This window comes from Sorex araneus, chromosome 5, assembly GCF_027595985.1.
Source record: "Sorex araneus isolate mSorAra2 chromosome 5, mSorAra2.pri, whole genome shotgun sequence".
In the NCBI taxonomy this organism is placed as follows: domain Eukaryota; kingdom Metazoa; phylum Chordata; class Mammalia; order Eulipotyphla; family Soricidae; genus Sorex; species Sorex araneus.
In genome coordinates, this window is record NC_073306.1 from 451,554 (window position 1) to 470,784 (window position 19,231).

Genomic DNA, 19,231 nt, shown 5'->3' on the forward strand with positions numbered 1-19,231 from the left:
CGACTACCCAGTGCCCAGGCCCGCCCCGCTCCCTTTTACCCCTGCCCCGCGCAGGCGCCCTGCCCGCCACGCCGCGCCCTGTGCTCGGCAGGTCACCGGGGTCGGTGGGCGCCGTGCGGCCCTGGGAAACGGGCTCTGGGCCGCGCTCGGCTCTTTTCCCATGGGATGGCGGGGAAGGTCGGCGCCGGCCCCCACTAGCTTGGGAAGTGCTTTCCCGGGACTGTCCCTCCACCGGCGTGCTGGACCACCCGCGCCCGAGCTGGACGAGCCGCGGGGACTAGAGCACCCTGGGTGTGCACCGCCCCACCCCTGCCTTGTCTGTTCCAGGCCCCGTGACTCAGGGCGGGCACTCGGCCCCCTCCCTCACCGGGTGCCTGGAAAAGGAGCAGTGCAGGGCCTTCCCCGAAGGGCGGGCTGGACCCGAGGAGCCCGAAAAGTCCTCGCCGGTCTCTGCCCGAGCTCCCGGGTCAGCAGGGCCACCCAGCCAGGAGGGAGCGGGGACCGGCGAGCAGGAGGCGGGGGAACCGAAGGGCTCGCTTGGACACCGAGGCTGCTAGCCCTTACTGAGCTCCCAGACCCAACCCCGGGGCGCCAGCGTGCTCTGATTCCAGACTGGTTCCGGGCACCGTTTTCGGAACCTCCCTTGGTGCCCTGTATTTGCATGTCACAGTTCGACTTCCTGCTTCTGGGCTCTGGGCTGGTGACTCATATCATATGTATAATATGTACACCTTCGGGGGATGTTGGGGACACACCCGGCAAGCAGCAGACCGTATGGAATGTTGGGGATCGAACCTGGGTTGGCTGCGTGCAACGCAAACACACTACGCCTGCAGCCCGTCACACCTCTTATACCGCCCGCCCATCTGACTGGAACACTCCTAACCAGGAATGGCAACAGGGAGCCCTAGCACAGCAGCTCTGCCCCTCTTGGGGAACTTGGGCAATGCACCTCCCTTCCCGTTTCCTGAAGAACTTCCCCTTTCAGAGCTGAGGAAACTGCTTCCCCTCCTATGAGCATTGTGCAATTGTTCCCAGCAGGCCCTGGGCCTTTCACAGGCAGAGAGAAGGGACTGGGTGGCACTAGTCAGCTTGAGGGTTCTGGGTCTGCAAAGGGGGTCACTCTCTGGTAGTAGTTTTTTCCCACAGCCAGTGGCAGGCAGTGCCAGGATTCAGTGCTTGTGTATTCACATGGCTCATCTTCCACATCAGGCCCCACACCTGGGCCCTCCCAAGGGTAGAGATGGACCAGATGGGTAGGAAGGGGAAAGCTCTGTGCACTTGGGGGAGCCTGTGGGTGCTACAGGCTCCTGGCACAGTCTTGCAGAATGGCAGGGCACACCACCTCTGTCCTGGCCTCTGGGAACCAGGCGCCCTGCAGCCGTGGTTCATGAGCATCATCAGTGGCCAGGGACCAGAGAACAGCACTGGCCTGGACTGTGTGGACTTCAGGAAGATCTGCTGAGCACAACAGGGCTCTGAGATGGGGGGCTCCAGTGGGAATGACACTCCCCCAGGCAGTCCCAGGGGTACGGCCTGGGTGGATTCGAGGAGGCTGGCATGGCACCTCAGGCCACCCGGTCCTCAAGTCTGGAGGTCTGAGAGGCCAAGGTGAGCAGCACCCCATCTGCCACCCCACCCCTACCCTGGTTTTGGGGCAGCTGGTGGTGATGGGTGAGCCCCGGAGGCCCAGAATAACGTGTCGAACAAGGGATCTGCCCAGATGCTGAGGGAGGGCAAATGCAGTATCATGGGGTGGGGGCAGGAGGGGGTGTCCAGGAGAAATCCCCAGGGCCCCTGGACCCTTTAATTTCTGGTACAAGAACTGGATGTAGCCAAGCCCCCCCAGTGAGACAGCCTGCAAAGAAACAGCCACACGAGCATCCCTCATGTCAAACTGCTTTATTACGTCTTAAATAACAGTACAGTTGAGTATAGTATCTATCTTGCATCCAGCTTCCTTGCAGTACACTGACTTTTAAAAATTAAATACCAGAGGTGAAGAGGGGGGACGGGCCGCAGAGCTACAGAGGGCGGGTGGGATGGGGGTGGGGGGGCTTCGCGCTTCCTCTCTGCCAGGTCCAGGCCTGCCGGTGACAGCACAGTTCACGGACGGACAGAAGCCACTACTGCTGCTAAGGAGGAGGCTGGGTGGAGGCGGGGGGCTACCACGGGGCCTCCACTGCCCCTGCCCAAGGGTCACCTAGCCGGGGCGTTTGAAAGGAACAGAGAAAGGCGGGGCGCCGCGTGGAGCAGCAGAGTGGGTGAGCCAGGTGGCGGCAGCAGACAGAGGGTCTATCAGAAAGGAAAGAACATTTAAGGGCCGAGTCCTATATGCACTTTGGAGCGTTTCTACAGCATGCGATTCTAAGAATAAACCCACCCAATATGGTAAATGATCAAATTTTTAAAATTTAACTTAGAAAGTGTGAGATTGTTATTTCCAAAACATTGATTTGTACATTGTTCATACACAGAGAACTGACCGCTGACCAAGCGCAGGAAAGGGTCCTGCCGGGGTGGGCACGGCCACGTGTCTGGCTCGCCCCGTCAGCTTCCTCCGACTGCACAAGGAAAACCCAGCTGAGACCGAAAACGGAAGTGCATGGGGAGAGGGCGCGGGCGGGGGAGATGCCGGACTTGGCCGAGTGGGCGCCGCACACACGGGGCCAAAGTGCGGGGTGCGTCTCTCTGCCAGGACACTCACGGGAAAGAGACCCCAGAGACTAGGTGATGGCAGCGACGCCTTCTGGGAGGCCGCACTGGCCTTTCTCTGCTCGACTACAGAACACAAAGGAATATTGAAAAAGGAAATCTCTGTCTTCAAAATCCTGCTACAAACGACCTGAAATTCAGAACCGATTACAAGATCACGCCCTCTGCTGCCTAGCAGGAACACCAACAGGGTCACTAGCGAAACGTGTGTCTCACAAGCACACTCCAGTTTACCTGCTGGTTAACATGTTTATTATAGTATTTCCTTTTAAATTCATTCAAGACAAAAAGAAAACAAAGACAATGGTCCCGGGAGGAATGCACAATTTGTTTTAGTTGCCAGCACAGAGACTCTTCTCGCAGTGGGAATTGTGCTCTTGTTTCAGCAGTAAGTGAAGGAGAGGGGCCCTTCGGAGGCTCGAGGGAGGAGCAGGACGTCCACGTTAGTAGGGGTGGAAATGCTATCACTGCAACGCTGCACGTTGGAATGGTCCGCCAGTCGCTGCGTGTCCGATCTGCTGTGGGAGAGGCAGAGGCGTGAGGGGTGGAGACAGCAGGGCAGGCTGCTCACCCAGGGGGGACAGTGGGGCAGGGCCACTCCCTTACCTGGTGGGCCTCAGTTCCAGATCTTGAGGAAGCTGTCCCAGGACCCGGTGGCCACGGCCATCCCGTCATCGGTCACACCCAGGCAGCTGACGCGGTTGTCGTGCCCAGCCAAGACACCTGGAGTGACAACAGCACAGCGGCTACAGAGGCAGGCCAGGAGGACGGGAGCAGGGGAAAGGGCCTGACGCAGGGAAGGAAGGGGTTGGCGCTCTCCCCCCTCCCCTTCCTCTCCTCTCTCTGCTCCTCTCCTCTCTCCCCCTTCTCCTGTCTCTCCTCTCCCCCTCCTCTCCTCTCTCTGCTGTCTCCCCTCTCCCTCCTCCTCTCCCCCTCCTCTCCCCTCCCCCCTTCTCTCCTCTGTCTCTCCTCTCTCTCTCCCTCCTCTCCTCTCCCCTCTCCTACTCTTTCTCCTTTCTCGCTCTCCCTTCCCCTCTCCCTCTGTGTCACTGCTGGGCCTGCGCTGAGCTGAGGACTCCTGCAGATTCGGTGAACAGTGCCCAGGCAACCGGTCAGAACAGCCCCTGTCTTTCCAAGGCTTCTGTGAGAGACCATTTAGGGAGCCTGGTCTAGTCTCCACTCTCCCAGGTCCTTGGTGGGTCCCCTGGGGACCAGCCTCAGCTCTACTGGCCTCAGTGGGCCTCTCTGGTCACTGCAACAGGACATGGCAATCTCTGCAACTGCTGTGACAGGAGGAAGGAGGTGAGTGAGAGGGCTGTGGGCTAAGGCGCTTGCCTGTGGCAGCAGCCATGAACTGGCCTCAGATGCCCGGCACCCCCTAAGGTCCCTTGAGTCTCCCAGATGCGGCCTGAGTGCACACACACGCCGGGAGAGAGATAGCAGGGAGGGCGCATGCCACCGAGAAAGGGCCGAAGCACCAGGCTCCCAGCCTGGCTGAGGCTCAGCAGCTGCTCACCTGCCCTGTCAGCCTTGAGCGCATCCCAGACGTTGCAGTTGAAGTCGTCGTACCCTGCGAGGAGGAGGCGGCCGCTCTTGGAGAAGGAGACCGAGGTGATGCCGCAGATGATGTTGTCATGGGAGTAGGTCATCAGCTCCTGGTCCGCGCGGAGGTCGAACAGCCTGCAGGTGGCGTCATCCGAGCCAGTGGCGAACGCGTTGCCGTTGGGGAAGAACTGCGAAGGAAGGCAGGGCAAGGGTGGGTGCGAGCGCCAGCTGCCTGGGGGCAGCGTGGGGAGAGGGGCCCGGGCGAGGTCTAGGAAGTGGCGCCCAACCCGAGCCCCACTCACGCAGATGGCGTTGATGTCCGACTCATGGCCAGTGAAGGTTTGCCGGCACATGCCTTCCCGCACGTCCCAGAGTTTGGCTGACGCGTCGCAGGCCCCCGAGACGAAGAGTCTGGTGTCAGGAGCGAGGGACAGGCTCATGACGTCCCCAGTGTGGCCAGTGAACGTGGTCGTCTGCTGGCCCGTCTCGATGTCCCACAAAGCACTGCATTGGGAGCACAGGACAAGCCACGGAGCCCGGTTCTTAGATGCCCAGTGAGGAAACACAGTGCCGAGAGTCACAGCGGCCCTGGACACATGGCCTGAGAGCGGTGCTGACGAGACACCGCTGACCACTGTCAGCAGCACAGGGGATGCGGGCTCTGGGCAGGTCACCGCGCCTGGCCAGAGCCTCTCTGTCAGGCGTGGATGCTGACACGGGCGTGTACCGGCCAGGACGGTTGAGTCGCAAACAGGAGAGGTGCTGGTGGCCTGTGGGGACTGCTTAAATGTGGGAAGAAGGCTAGTCCCCAGGGCGGATCGGGGCAAGACCACCGCTGTCAGCCTAGGTAGACCGGAGGGGCCGGCACACGGCCCGGGCACTCACCAGGTGGTGTCTCCAGAGCTGGTGACGATCTGATTGTCATCCAGGAAGCGGCAGCAGGACAGGTAGCCTAGCAAGGATAGAGCCCAGTGAGCGCCGTGCAGAGCTGCGGACTCTGGCCCCTGCTCCTGGGATAGCGGTCAGGGGCACACCCTGACGGCAGGTGCTGGGCACGCTGGACTCTGGGCTAGCGAGTCAGAGCCCAAGTGCCTGTGCACTGGCAACAGCGGTGCTCAGCCTGGTGCCCAGGAGACCCTGCTGGCCACAGCCCGAATGGGCTCGAGGTGCAGTGCTAGGGCTAGGGAGAAGGCCCCAGGGACAAGGGCCACAGGGACTGGCCGAGGGGGTGGTGTGCGTCTGACCTGCCAAATTAACTCGCTGACCTCCACCACAGCTATGACACAGTGAGTATTCTAATCTGACACAGTGAGTATTCTAAGCGTTCAGAAAGAAAATTGTGTGTGTGTGTGTGTGCACACGTGTGGTCTGTGTTTGTTGTGTGTGGTCTGAATCCCTTCCAGGCTGCTCAGGGCAACCCTGGTGGTGCCAGGGTAGAACCAGGCCTGCAGGCAAGGCTCACCAAGTGTCCACGTAACTCACGTCAAACTGGAAAGTCCGCATCAGGTCTTTTTGCCTCGACAGGCCCAAACTACTCTCAAGAGGCACAACTTGTAGAAACTACAATCACAAATCAATCTTGGGGACAGACAGTGAACACGGTGAAGCCTTACACATGGCCAACCTGGGGACAATCCCTGGCATGTACAGGGATCCCACACACTACCCTGAGCACAAAGCTAGGACTAAGCCCTGCGCACTGCCAGAGGTGACTCCAAAACCCAAACCAAAAGAAACCAAAATCTTACTGATATGGGAGGCACAATTTCTAAAATCCTCCTCCTGACACTCTCTTGCTTTTTGCTGGGGCGACAGTTTCCTTTCTGTCCCTTTTCAATAGGTGCATCGCCTGGCAGCACTTAGGCGACACACAGTGCCAGGGATGGTCTGTGGTCTGCCACTTGGGCCACTTCCCCAACAAACAGAGTTTAAAAAGGTCCAACAGCAGAATGAGGGTGACCGACACCAGATGATCTCCCTTACCTGCGTACAATGGGAGAGGAAATGCACGGTGCCGAGGGGGATGGGACACCCAGATTACCCGGGCCCCCAGGAGTGGGCAGGGACGGGCAGAAGTCAAGGGGCAGTAAGAGGAACAGAGGAGTTGCAGGACGGGGCCCAGGTGGCACAGAGGTAGGCACATGGCCAGATTGTTAGACCAACACAAGACCCAAATGATAGCAACCAGATACAAAAGTGGGAGGGGAGGAAGCCGGGACACTGGTGACAGGAAGGTCACTCTAGCAGAATAACTGTCAGTCACGGTGCCTTAGCTAAAAGGTAGAGGGCATATATATTATATACACATATATAATATATATTTATATATATATTTCTGTATCACTGTCATCCCACTGTTCACCGATTTACTCGAACAGGCGCCAGTAACGTCTCCATTCGTCCCAGCCCTGAGATTTTAGAAGCCTCTCCTTACTCATCTTTCCCAATGATTGGAGGCTCTTTCAGGGTCAGGGGAATGAGAACTGTTATTGTTACTGTATTTGGCATATCAAATATGCCACGGGAAGCTTGCCAGGTTCTTCTGTGCGGGATATATATATTTAATATGTATTATGTATTTTAAAAATATACGTATTTTTAAAATCCAAAATCTTCGGCTGGAAAGACAGCACAGAGATGACAGTTCCTGCCTTGCAGAAGACCGACCGGAGCTTGATCCCCAGCACTCCAAACGGTTTCCCAAGCAGCACAAGGTGTGACCCCTAAATACTAAGCCAGGAGCAGCCCTCAGCCACCGGGTGTGAACCAAACCACTCCCCTTCCAAAACTGGAGTCCCCGGGCCCAGGAAAGATGGTTCCAAGAGGCAGAGCCCCGAGGTCGAGAGCTGCCACTGCCTCCACAGCCAGTGGGACCCAGGATGCTGCTGGCGGTGGGTCCTCCTGGGTCTCAGCTCTCTGTCCTCTCCCCCCAGGACCAGCGGGAAGAGAGACGAGAAAGTCAGTCCAATGAATGGGATCAGAAAGGTAAGACCACTGCTAAGTAAACCAACAGTTCGAGAAGCGTGTTCTTCAGGGCTGGGGAGATAGCAGCATAACAGGAAGGGCACCTGCTTTGACCCCTGGCACCCACATGGTCCCCGAGCCTGCCAGGAGCGATCCCTGAGCATTAAGTCAGGACTAAGCTCTGAGCATGCTGGGTGTGACCCCCTCCAACCCCAAACAACCACCACTGGGTATGGCCCCCAAACAGAAGCCCACTCCTCAGAGGCCATCGCTGCGTAGGGTCCTGCAGTAGAGGGTGGGCTTCTGGGTCGGGTCAGGGAGCACTGCCTCCAGCGCCGGTTCCTGGGGCCACTCCGGAGGTCCGGAGGGCAGCAGACGGCGAGGCGGGCCTAAGTGAAATGTGACAACACGAATGGAGACAATCCGGCTGGCTGGGCTCCTGGCCCAGAGTGCGATGCAGGAAGAGCTGTTAAGAGCAGGGTGCGGGCGGCGGCCCCCTAGGGCAGCTCCCAGAGCTGAAGACCTGACTCAGAAGGTGGGGAGGGCAGGCCTGAGGACAGACGCCAGAAGCCAGGACTCAGGGACTAGGCGGAGAGGACGAAGATGCTGACTACACGAACAGACCCGAGAACAGAAACGATTTTCAAAGACACTATTGAAAGGTCTCAAAGTCAATAAAAGACAAAAATCCAGGGCCAGGACAATAATGCAGTGGGTAGGGCATTTGCCTTGCTTGCGGCCAACCCAGGTCTGATCCCTGGCACCCCAGATGGTCTCCTCAAGCATCTCTAGGAGTGATTCCTGAGCACAGAGCCAAGAGTCAGACCCTGAGCACTGCAGGGTGTGAATCACAAATAAACAAACAAGACAAAGCAAACCAAACTTTTACACTGAGAAAGTAGGACTGGAGCAATAACACAGCGGGTAGGGTGTTTCCCTTGCATGAGGATGACCTGGGTTTGATTCCTCGGTCCCTCTCGGAAAGCCTGGCAAGCTACCGAGAGTATCCCACCAACACAGAAGAGTCTGGCAAGCTACCCATGGAGTATTCGATATGCCAAGAACAGTAAAACAAGTCTCCCAATGGAGACATTACTGGTGCCCACTTGAGCAAACTGATGAACATCGGGACAACAGTGACAGTGAGAAAGTAGCTAAAACCAAACGGGTTGAGTTTAGAGGATCACTGCATATGCCTGAACAAGAAGAAAGGCTAAAGCCAACTTAAAGGCTACACAACTAGGGTCAGAGCCACAAGGCACTTGCTTGGCTTGTAGCTGTGGATGCAGTGACCCTGGTGCGAATCCCAGCACCTCATACGGTCCCAAGCATCATCAGAGCTCACTCCTGAGCACAGAGGGAGGAGTACCCCTGAGCACCACCAGTGCAGGTCCAAAACCAATCCAACCCGAACCAAACCAAGTCAGAAGCTAAAACACTAAGAAATTCAGGAGAAAGCAGCCCAAAGGTAAGAGGAGTGCAAGGACAAACAGGGGCCGACGTGGAGTCTCTCCGAAGGACAGGAGACTGGCGGGCTGGGACCCGGCTGCATGCAGAGCAGACGGGCAAGCAGGCACTCCTAAGAGGGGACTCACAGGGCGAGAAAAGAGCCCCGCACAAGCATGCATGCAGTGGTGTCCTGCACTGTGGGGGTGAAGGAGGCCAACGGTCCGGGAGTGGGGCAGCTCTGCCCGGGGCACCCAGGGGATTCAGAGCTGCACAGGCCAGGCCGACCAAGGATGGACGTGGATCCCATTTCCTGATGCTGGCTCTCTGGCCATGACTACACCTGACCTCATGAAATAAACAGTGCTAACAAGAAAATTACCTGTGTGTCCGGCCAGTTCACGACTCACACGTACGTTCCCTTCACGTGTTTTCAGATTATAAATGGAGCAAATGTTATCCAGACCACCACAGGCCACATAGTTCCCGGAAGGGGCGTATGCACAGGTCATGACCCAGGAGGAACGCAAGGGGATGGCATGGACCTGAGGGAAAAGCACAGAAGACGCCAACTCACACAGGTGGGCACCAACAGTGGCACCAACTCTCATTTCCACTCTCCAACTGGCTGCATGGGTGACAGAACAAGACAAAAATAACAGCCAGGATTATAATGTCTGTCTCTCTTCCCCCTCCGGAGCTGGGAATGAAACCCAGGGCCTGACCATGCCAGCCAAGCGTGGCGCACTGTTGATTCCATCGCTGACCCTCAGAGACTGTGTCCAGCCACGTGGGGCGACTGTTGAAGCACAGAAGGTGACCCCAGTCTGATGCAGGCTTTGACACAGTTTGAGTCCAACTCCCTCACTGAGAGAGAGGCACTAGCCCAGACTCATTTAAAAGACACCCCAACGTTCGAGGGGCTTTGCTGGAGTGGTGTCTGAAACTCTTCTGCTGTGGGCTCCACAAGTGCGTTTCCTACCGGGACGCTCTGTCCTGCGCCGTTGTCTTCGGGGGCCGCACCAATGATCAGCTTGGTGTCGGCTGACCCGAGGCATCCATCTGTGTGGGCCCCGGCAGCCGCATCATTGCCCAGTCTGAAGCCGAGAGACTCGGCGTCCAGAGGGCTGGGTCAGTGCCAGGGACTGGACAGGCAGAAACACGTGCGCAGTCTGTCGACCCCAAACAAAGGCTTTCTACTCACATGACCAAATCAGATATTTTCTTTATTGGGGGGGGGGGGGGCAGTTGTATCACATCTGGAGTCAGAGTTGGCTCCGGTCTCTGTACTCGGGACCAGAAGCAGTTCCAAGATCCAAACTGGGCCAGCACCTTAACCCCTGTACTATCTCACAGGCCACCAAGCTAGGTATCAAATTAGTTTTAATAACTATTTAAAAATAATTCTGCTGCATGGGGGCTGGAGCAATAGCACAGCGGATAGGGTGTTTGCCTTGCACGTGGCTGCCCCAGGTTCGATTCCCGGCATCCCATATGGTCCCCTAAGCACCACCAGGGGTAATTCCTGAGTGCAGAGTCAGGAGTAACCCCTGTACATCGCCAGGTGTGACCCAAAAAGGAAAAAAAAAAAAATCTGCTGCACAGCTCCCTTGATTTTAGCTATATTTAAACAGCCTTTTCTTTTTGGCCATACCTGGCTGTGCTCAGGGCTGTCCTGACTCTGCTCAGGTATCAAATCAATCCTTGAGGGACTCAAGGGACCACCTAAGGCGCCAGGAATCAAAGCCGGGCTGGCCATGTGCCCAGGCCAGCGCCCTCCCCGCAGTGTCTTTATTCTGGCCCCCCCTACCATGATGATTATGGAATAATCTCCAATAAAATACAATGAAGTTCATCTTTCAAAACATACCTGGACCAGTGACAGCCTGTTTTCATTCAGTACAACTATGCACTAAATTCCTAAAAATTATGCCTGTGGGATTTAAATACTGTTTTACTTTGTCTTTGGGGCCACAGCTGGCTGTGTTCAGGGGACCGAACTGGGTCAGGTGCCATAACTAGGTGACAAACCATAATGGGTCATGCTCATGGAGTTCTGTCCTGTTCACTTGCTGTGTCTCAAGAACCAGACACAACCATCCATAGGAGGGAAACAAAAGCAGCCCCACCCTTTCCCGGGCGGTGTGAGGGAAGGCAGTGTGTCCCTACCTTGTTCGTGGTATAGCTATCCCAGATGATCAGCTTCCCATCCTGCGAGGCACTTACTAGGAGCCTGGAAGGAAGAGACAGACACAGCCTCAGTCCCCAGCAACGCAGAGACAATAGCAGCTGGTGACGCATGTGCACCAACGTTTCATTTACCTGAGAAAAGGGACGCTCGCTTAGACAATCAAAAAAAAACTTTTTCTTCATTCTTAGAGTAGACTGACAAGCAGGGAAGGAAAAAACCAAAAACCAAAACAACCTCAGAGGGCTGGAAAGAGCACGGTTTTCAGGTGCTTGCTTTGTCTGGTTCTCCAGAATGGCAGGTCACCCCTGGGCAACAAGAGTCTGATTCAAATCCCTCAAATCCCCACACAAAACAAAGCAAACTCTGCAGAGAGCCTCAGTTCCCAGCAAGCACATCTTAAATGCAGGCCGCACCTGCACTCACAGCCTCTTCCTGACTCAAGGAACTTCTTCCTGCGTGTGCTGGGTTTCTCACCATCAACTAACCCTGACAGGAAAGCCGAACGCACCTTTAGTAAGGGGCATGGGCCGAGGGGGGGGGGGGCAGGGGCGAGGATGGTGTTTGAATTGCACACAGTAGACTCGGGTTTGATGCCCAGCACCACATGTCAGCCCTGCCAGGAGTGATCCCTGAGCACTGCTGGGTGTGGCCCCCAAACAAATGAACAAATAAAAGCCTAAGTAGGCACGCATAAATTCTGACACTCTGACACTCAGAAGTCCAGATACAAAGGAATAACAGTTTCTAGACATTTCTCACTAAAAGCCGTGAAACTTTCCCAGACTGCGCTGACGGTAGAGTCGTGGTAAAGCCAGCCCGAGCAGCCAGGGCTGTTGGTGGAGGCTGAGTGTGCGCGCCCTCCTCCTGCCTGTGTGCAGTGAAGACCAGAGACTAAACAAGGCAACAGCAGCAACAGGCAAACGCGCTAACTGGGAAGGAAAAGCGGCCGAGGAGCACGAAGGACTAGCTCCAGGCGTCAGCGTGGTGAAGCAGCAGAGCAAAGCGTCAGCACACGCGGCCCCGAGGGTCACCTTACAGAGGCTCCTGTGAGACTTAAGACCTGCTGACTCGCTGAGGAGCCGGGAGGCGCTAAGCTGCACACTGATCCTCGCGAAGGTGAGAGGGGACATGTCTAATCCCAAGCCGAGGGGCAAACTCTACAGACTGGCCCGGGAGTTTTCCCTGGTTCCTGCAGGGCCTGGAGCAAAGCCAGCATCACACGTGCCAGGCCAGCTCTGGCCTCAAGCTTTGACTGAAGGAAAGAACATGTTTGCAGGACTGTACCACCATACGGGACAAGCATGAATGCGCCGAAAACACACCACATCAACCTCCGGCAGGCGACATGTTAGCGGCGCCAGCCGGGAGCACTGGGAGCTTTGGCAGGATTAGGGATCAGTCACAATGGGTGCAGTGAATCAGGCAAGAATCGTCCTGGAGACAGAAATGTGAGATGGCCTCAGCAGAGTGTGCGTCTGGAACAAGGAACTTAGGGACCTGCAGAGAATCCAGGGGGAGGGTGCCAGGAATAAGCCCGAGCACCCAGGTTTGAGCCCTACAACTCCACAGTCTTCTACATAACTGGGTGACTCCAGAAAGCTCTGGGTGTGAAAGCCAAGAATGCGCCTGGCTCTCAGAATGTGCCTCAGTGGTCTGAAGCGCTGGCCAGCACAGGCCTCTGAAGACCGCTCTGCGTCTTCGTTAGTCCAGGACGGAGAACAAAGTCTCCAGGCCAGCAGGACGGCACTCCTTGCACCTCCTTCCTGCAGGGAGGCCACCTCCCGCCCATGCACACCTCCACCCTCTCCGCACTCACACCTGCAGCAAGGCCAGCAGTCCCAGTCACCACGCGGACAGGAAGGCCCTTCAAGCCCCCCTTCCGTGTCTGCTTTTCATCTGCCTTCCAGCTCCTTTTGATGACTGGGCTCATTAAAATGATCTGAGCTGGCTCTCATTTGCATTTGGAATTGTATGGAATACTGTATAGAACAAACTAAAGATAGAATCCTTTGTTCGTAGCTGTTTACACTCTAGAGCAGACAATTTCACGAACAAAGAGAACCCCGACACAAAAGTATACTACTCAGAGACACTCGGAGAGCCAAGAGCACAGGGTGGGGCCTGCAGAGGACAAGTGCCCACTCCGGGGAAGGAGGAACAGGCCTACGGAAGCGAAGGGACGCAGAGAGGCTGCTGGCCTCGAGCCTGGGAGGTGACAAACACACCTGGAGAAGGGAGGGTGGCAGCCAGCTGCCCTGGCCTGCTGGGCCTATGACAGCACAGGCACGCACACGTGCCAAGAGTCAACTCTACCCCATCTTCCCAGTGCCCCGGGGCACAAAGCCTCCTCTGGCCAGGCTGCAAAGAGGAGACACCCCAGAGACAGCACGAGAGCCCACATAGCGGCCAGGAATTGAGCACGAGGCACAGGGGGCAGACGTGTGACGCTGGCTCCAGTGCAGGCACCTTTCTTCCGGGTAAAGCACTGCCAAGGAGCTCGGGCTATTTGCCCAAGAAAGCCCCAAACCAGAGCGGAGCTGCGCCCACACACCTGGAGTCCGTCCCCCAGTGCATGGCGTAGATCTTGGCCAAGTGGCCCCTCAGTGTCCTCCTGGTGCGCATCTGGATCCTGCCCACTGGATCGATGTTGTTTGTGATCTAGGAGACAAGAGTGGCAGGTGAGTGACCTCAATGCTGAGCTGACATGGCACCTGCCCACCCACAGCCCTGCCAGCCCAGGCTAGGCCGAGGGCACAGAGCTCCTGGCCACACTGGTGGACAGTCCAACATCAAGAGCTGACATTCACAAAGGACCGAGTGAACGCAGCGCAGTAGCGGCTTTTCCACATGTCTGGTCTCTAGTGTGAGAATTCTGTGCAGCGATTGTTCTAGAAGGTCTCATTTGACCCCACTGAGTCTGTGCCCACGTACATGAGCAGGCTAAGGAGACACGCTTCCTTGCCCATCCATTCCTGCCCCCTTTACCCCACCTGTGCCATCCCATCAGAGACGGCCTGCCCAGCCAGCTCCAGCCTCTTCTGGAGGTTCTCCCAGCTGTGGTGCAGCTGGTGAAAAGGCCTCCAAGCCTGAGCGACAGGCCCTCCTGTGGCCAGCATGGCCATGACCCCACGCGGGCGTGTCCCAACCCGGATGCTGCCACCCCGCCCCCCCCCCACCCCTCCAGGCCCGGCCTGCAGCCCTAGCGCTTACCTGAGAAAGAGTAGCGTCCGCACAGGCTTTCCTGGCATCCTAGTGAATTAGAAAGAGAAGGGGGATGTGAGCCGACCCCAGCTGCTCCCTGCCTCCTCCGGGCCCTCCGCAGTCAGGAGAAGCCTCGAGACCCCGAGGGAACAGCGTGGGGCTTGAGCGCACTTGCCTCACACGGATGAAGCCATGAGCTCCCTCCTGGCTCCCCCAAAGCACCCTTGTGACTCTCTCTACCCCGAACCAAGTATTAATGCTGAAATCCACGGAAAGCTGCAAAAGGTCTGGAGCGAAGAACAAAGTTCAAGGGAAAGTTCCGGCTAATGCGCTGTGTCCCCTTCTTACATGGAAACTGGGAGAGCAAGGTAAGGACTATAAAGGCTAGACTAAATCTAATTAAAAACTTTAAGTGCCCAAAACCTTCAAGGTTACGAGAAAATCAATCTTGCAATCCCCACGGACACCTGTTTTCAGCCTATGGCATCTTCTGACGGGCAATGCGACCACGGCTGTCCACAAGGGCAGCACAGGGAGGCAGGTGCCATCGCAAAGGAAACACGTGCGCCCAGTTCCTCTGGAGGCCGCCCTGTGCCGGTTTCTGGTGCACACCTGGAGCTGCCAGAGGCTTGCTCTGGGCTGTGTGCTCAGGGCTCACTCCTGGTGGTTCCAACTAATCCTCAGCCACGGAGATAGTTACCAACACATACACAAAGACCCAGCGGAAGGGCCCGAGTGTGGCTCATTGGGCTGGAGCATGAACACATAGAGGCCTGGTCAGCTGGGCACCACAGGAGAGACCCCTGGATAGAGGTGGGAACAGCCCCTCCATCACCCATCCAGTGGGGCCCACAGAGATAGTACAGTTGGTGACAGACCCACGTTCGACCCCTGAGCACTGCTGAATGTGCCCCTGCCACCAACAAAAATAGCAATAAAAAAATTAATTTGGGGTGGGAAATGCTTGGCTCAGGTCGCTCCCTCATAAGGAGGCTGGGGACTGGACGGTGTCAGATCCTGACCCCAGGCTGGCTGCATGCAAGGCAAATGCCCTCCCACTGTACAATCTTGCCACTGCTCCCATACTGAATTCTTACAGTAAAAGGCTATTTTGGGTTCCCCTTTGGCTGCAAATTTCTCAGAAAAGTCCATCCCTGAAGTTCAAGTAAAATGATGCTGATGCTTTCCCCTCCCACGAGATTAGATTTTCAGAAGACAGACCCAGTGCTTCAGAAGAACATAATTAAGCTCCGTCCTTATGGTGAACTCAGAAAACTTAAATGGCTGTTCAGAAGTGTGTAGAAAATACTGCTTGGCGAGCATCTGATGCCGGCAGAACCCGACAGGCCAGAGAGAAGTGCCTCATCAAGGACAGCGCCAGCTGGGCCATGTTCGGACGGGCCTGTCCACTCCCTCCGTCCCTCTCAGGGTAACAGTCGGAGAAAGGAAACAGTGCCTGCGCTCCCGCAGGTCCTCAGTGTCAAACAAGCACCATTCCACACCGGAGGGCTAGTGCCCTCAGTCCCTCTCCCCACCTAACCCGGGGGAGGCCAACTGCGATGGGGTCTGCACGGTGCAGTCCACCGGTCACCGACCTGCAGTGAGTGCTCTCTCCTCTCGCTAACAGCCTGCTGAAATACCCAAAATCCGCATCGATCCCTGGGCACATTTACATATATTCAGAGAGCGCTACCCTGAAACATCATCCACCAGGACAAATATCTGAGTCTGATCAGTACATCCTAGGCCAGTGATGAGAACTTTTCTTCCCCCCTTTCCGTTTCTGGACCACTCTGGGCCTAAAGCTGGCTTGCCATCAGGATCACTTCCGGCAGGGCGGGGACCACAGGGCCGAGCAAGCACACGGCCACGTACTCGGATCTGGTTCTTGAGCTGCTCCGCCTCCTGCCGCAACTGGTCAAGCTCGCTCATCTTTGACCTCCTCGCTCGTCACTGCCGTCCCAGAGAATCGGAGATCTGAAACGGACACAGGCACAAAGTGTTAACGGGGTTGAGGGGGCCAGCAGAACCCAGAGCCTGAGACAGACCTGCAGGGCAGCTTCCAGAAAACCCAGGGCCCCTAGCTCAGGGGCACCCAGTGCCCCTAACCGATGACCTCGTCCCATAGGACTCTGTTCACGGACAGCACGTGTTACACAAGGTGGGCAACTGGACGACCACCTGGTCTGCGCAGGTGTGGGAGCATGGCCCCAGCCCCCATAGGCAGCCCGCACGCTGCTCGTCAAAAGGAACACCACTGAGGCTAAGGGGCTTGTCTCACACACGGGGATCCTGGCTGGGTACCCAGCACCCCACAGGGTCCTGCTGAGCACCGCCAGGGATCACCCCTGAGCACAGTCAGGAACAGTGTGAGGATCTCAAAGGTGACTGGGACTGGGGAGGCAGCTGGAACGAGAGAAAGGTATAGCTCAGACCCAGTCCTCACATGGGCTCTGGCAGGTACAGCCCCCCCTAAATACACAAGTTTAAATATTTTATTATTTAAATTTATTTAATTAGCCCACAAGCAAACCAAATTTATGTTTTTTTATGCAAATAAACCAGGAAATTCTGCACAAGTTAGACTTTGTGTAAGTCACAAGCACATACCCCAAAAATTAATCGTTTACAATTTCGGGGACCCAAGAAACCTGGGGAGAGGCCCAAGTGCCACTGCACAGGTGTGCATATAAAGCCTGCTCTGCACGAAACGAGGGCTGCTGGAACAACCGAAACCCGAACCACAAGTTCCGAGTTAGTGGAGGGACAGGAATGACAGCACAGTGGCCAGGGCTTTGCCTTGCAAGTGAGGCCAACCCGGGTTCGAGTTAACTCCAGAGCAGCGCCAGGAGTAAACCGTGAGCACCACCGAGTGTGGCCCCCCCCCAAGGAAAACAAGAGCTAAGGATACCTGCCCCCCAAGACCTTGTATAGGACTGCTTCCTATCACACCTCTGCCCACGGTCCCTGTCCCCGGAGCTCAGGAGCCAAGCCAACCCCAACATGCGTGGAGCATCACTCAGCACAGAGGCTGGACAGGGCCAGTGTGACCACCCATGTGTGGCCCAAGGAGAGCCCAGAGCAGAAGAGCCTATAAAAGGGGAGGCAGGGGTGTGCTCCTGAGCCCTGTCCCTACACTCGGGATTCTCTGCCACACACTTGGGGTACTTTTTTATTTTTTTTTTGGTTTTTGGGTCATACCCGGCGATGCACAGGGGTTACTCCTGGCTCTGCACTGAGGAATTACTTCTGGCGGTGCTCAGGGGACCATATGGGATGCTGGGAATCGAACCCGGGTCAGCCGCATGCAAGGCAAACGCCCTTCCCACATCAGAGAATCTAGGACACAATCTCTGCAAAATCAGCGAAGAAACTACAATTACAATTTTCATAGGTACACTGAATTAAATGGTTCATTTTAGTCAACAAATTTTATTTTTTGCTTTTTGGGTCACACCTGGCAATGCACAGGGGTTACCCGTGGCTCTACACTCAAGAATACACTCAGGAATTACAGTGCTCAGGGGACCATATGAGATGCTGGGAATTGAACTCAGGTCGGCTGCGTGCAAGGCAAATGCCCAACCTACTGTGCTATCGCTCCAGCCCCCCCAGCTATTCTGCTTTTATCTGGAGAAGTTAATTTCCTCAAAACCTAAAATTAGAAGCTCACTTAATTCAGTTATTTACAAAATTCAAGCAAAAATGCTTCCCGCACTCACTGACTTCAATCTTGACTCACAAAGAAAGCCAGCCAGGTGCATTTCTTTTCATCAGTCATGATGAATTATGAGCATGGCCTTTGGCGTTGTGGGCCTCGGGATCCTAGAGTTGCCCCCAACAAGAGCCCCAGGAAGTCCCGCTGGCTCTCAGCAGCGCCACACCCGGAGGCCTGCGACTGAATGCCCAGTGGCACTGGCCGAGGCAAGCACGCAGTGAGGCTGGACCCCACCGAGGGCTCCTGTTTCGACCGCAATGAAGAGAAAGATGTTGCAAGACCTAACTGGAGCTGTACAATGGTCCAGAGGAGAGAATGGGAGCTGGCCAGAAAGCGCAGCAGGGAGGGCGCTTGCCCTGCACGTGGCCCACCTGGGTTCAGCACCCCATATGGGCCACTAACTCGGCCAGGAGTAACCCCTGGGTGCAGTAAGACCTGAGCACAGATGAGTGTGGCCCAAAAGCCAAAAAAAGAAACTAGATCAGCGAGAGGTCGATGGACATGTGTGTGCATGCTGCACGGGCACAGGGCCGTCCCCAGGCACCTCCCGACTGACATGAGCACAGCACTGGTTGTGGGCCCCAAGCAAGCGAATAACAAGGATAAGCTGAGGAAGAGCTCTCACGGGTGAACGATCTACAAAGGGTTCTCAGCGTGGACCTGCGGCCTGCCCGGCACCAGAGAGGGTCTGGCACAGGGACAGCATCAGGCCCCCGAGCGGGAGAAACCGCCCTGGAGGGTGGACAGGGAGAGGGAGCCACAGTCATCCTGTGCGGAGGGTAGAGACGCCGTGGGAGCTAACAGGAAGCACGCAACTTCCCGGTTCCCACTGCCTGGGAAGGCTCCAGTCCTGAGGAGATGCAGCTGAAACAAACAAGCCCCAGAGCGCTGCAGGAAAAGCGACGCTTCTGTACACAATGAGAAACATCTACGCTCATGTAAGCAATCTTTTCTGTATATATGAGAAAATGTTAACAGTGTTATTTTTGGAGAAAGACAGGAATGGTGGAGCGGCTTTGGTTTCACACATTATTGATTACAGTTCTAATATGTACACACACACACACACACACACACACACACACACACACACACACACAATATAACAGGGTGTTCTGAAGCCTGGAACCAAGAAAGAGCTACTTGATTTTCTCCATAACTCTATTTTACAAAGCTAGTTGGGGGTCAGAGAGATAGTACGTGGATAAGGCACTATTTTGGAAGGTGGTGGTGAAAAAATGCCATTTTTCTTGAATATAACTCTCCTAGGAAAACATGAGGAGGGAAGGGAAAAACGGGATAAAAAAAGGCAAAGATAGAGACAAACAAGTGAGCAATGTGTTACATGGAAGACAGGCTTGAAGAGCAAGCCAGGGGCTTGCCTTTCACCATGCTGACTGGGGTTCAACACCTGGCACCCCAGGTGGTCCCTCCAGGTCCTGCCAAGAGTG

The 19,231-nt window shown here is 55.9% G+C and overlaps 1 protein-coding gene across 4 annotated transcripts in view; it reads right to left on the minus strand.

The window, feature by feature from the left end:
• Positions 1 to 1,887: 1,887 nt before the first annotated feature.
• GNB1 (G protein subunit beta 1) overlaps positions 1,888 to 19,231 on the minus strand; it is a 49,108-nt gene continuing 31,764 nt past the window's right edge. For 2 of the 4 annotated variants that reach the window (XM_055137816.1, XM_055137815.1), the window contains 10 exons: positions 15,938 to 16,039; positions 14,072 to 14,110; positions 13,413 to 13,519; positions 10,840 to 10,903; positions 9,053 to 9,215; positions 5,146 to 5,212; positions 4,563 to 4,764; positions 4,232 to 4,448; positions 3,322 to 3,438; positions 1,888 to 3,233 (listed from right to left, as the gene is read on the minus strand). In XM_055137816.1, the coding sequence (XP_054993791.1) occupies positions 3,332 to 3,438; positions 4,232 to 4,448; positions 4,563 to 4,764; positions 5,146 to 5,212; positions 9,053 to 9,215; positions 10,840 to 10,903; positions 13,413 to 13,519; positions 14,072 to 14,110; positions 15,938 to 15,994 (1,023 nt within the window). In that variant the 5' untranslated portion in view covers positions 15,995 to 16,039 and the 3' untranslated portion in view covers positions 1,888 to 3,233; positions 3,322 to 3,331. Of the gene's footprint in view, positions 3,234 to 3,321; positions 3,439 to 4,231; positions 4,449 to 4,562; positions 4,765 to 5,145; positions 5,213 to 9,052; positions 9,216 to 10,839; positions 10,904 to 13,412; positions 13,520 to 14,071; positions 14,111 to 15,937; positions 16,040 to 17,263; positions 17,416 to 19,231 lie in introns of all 4 variants that reach the window. The other 2 variants (XM_055137817.1, XM_055137818.1) reach the window with 2 other exon arrangements.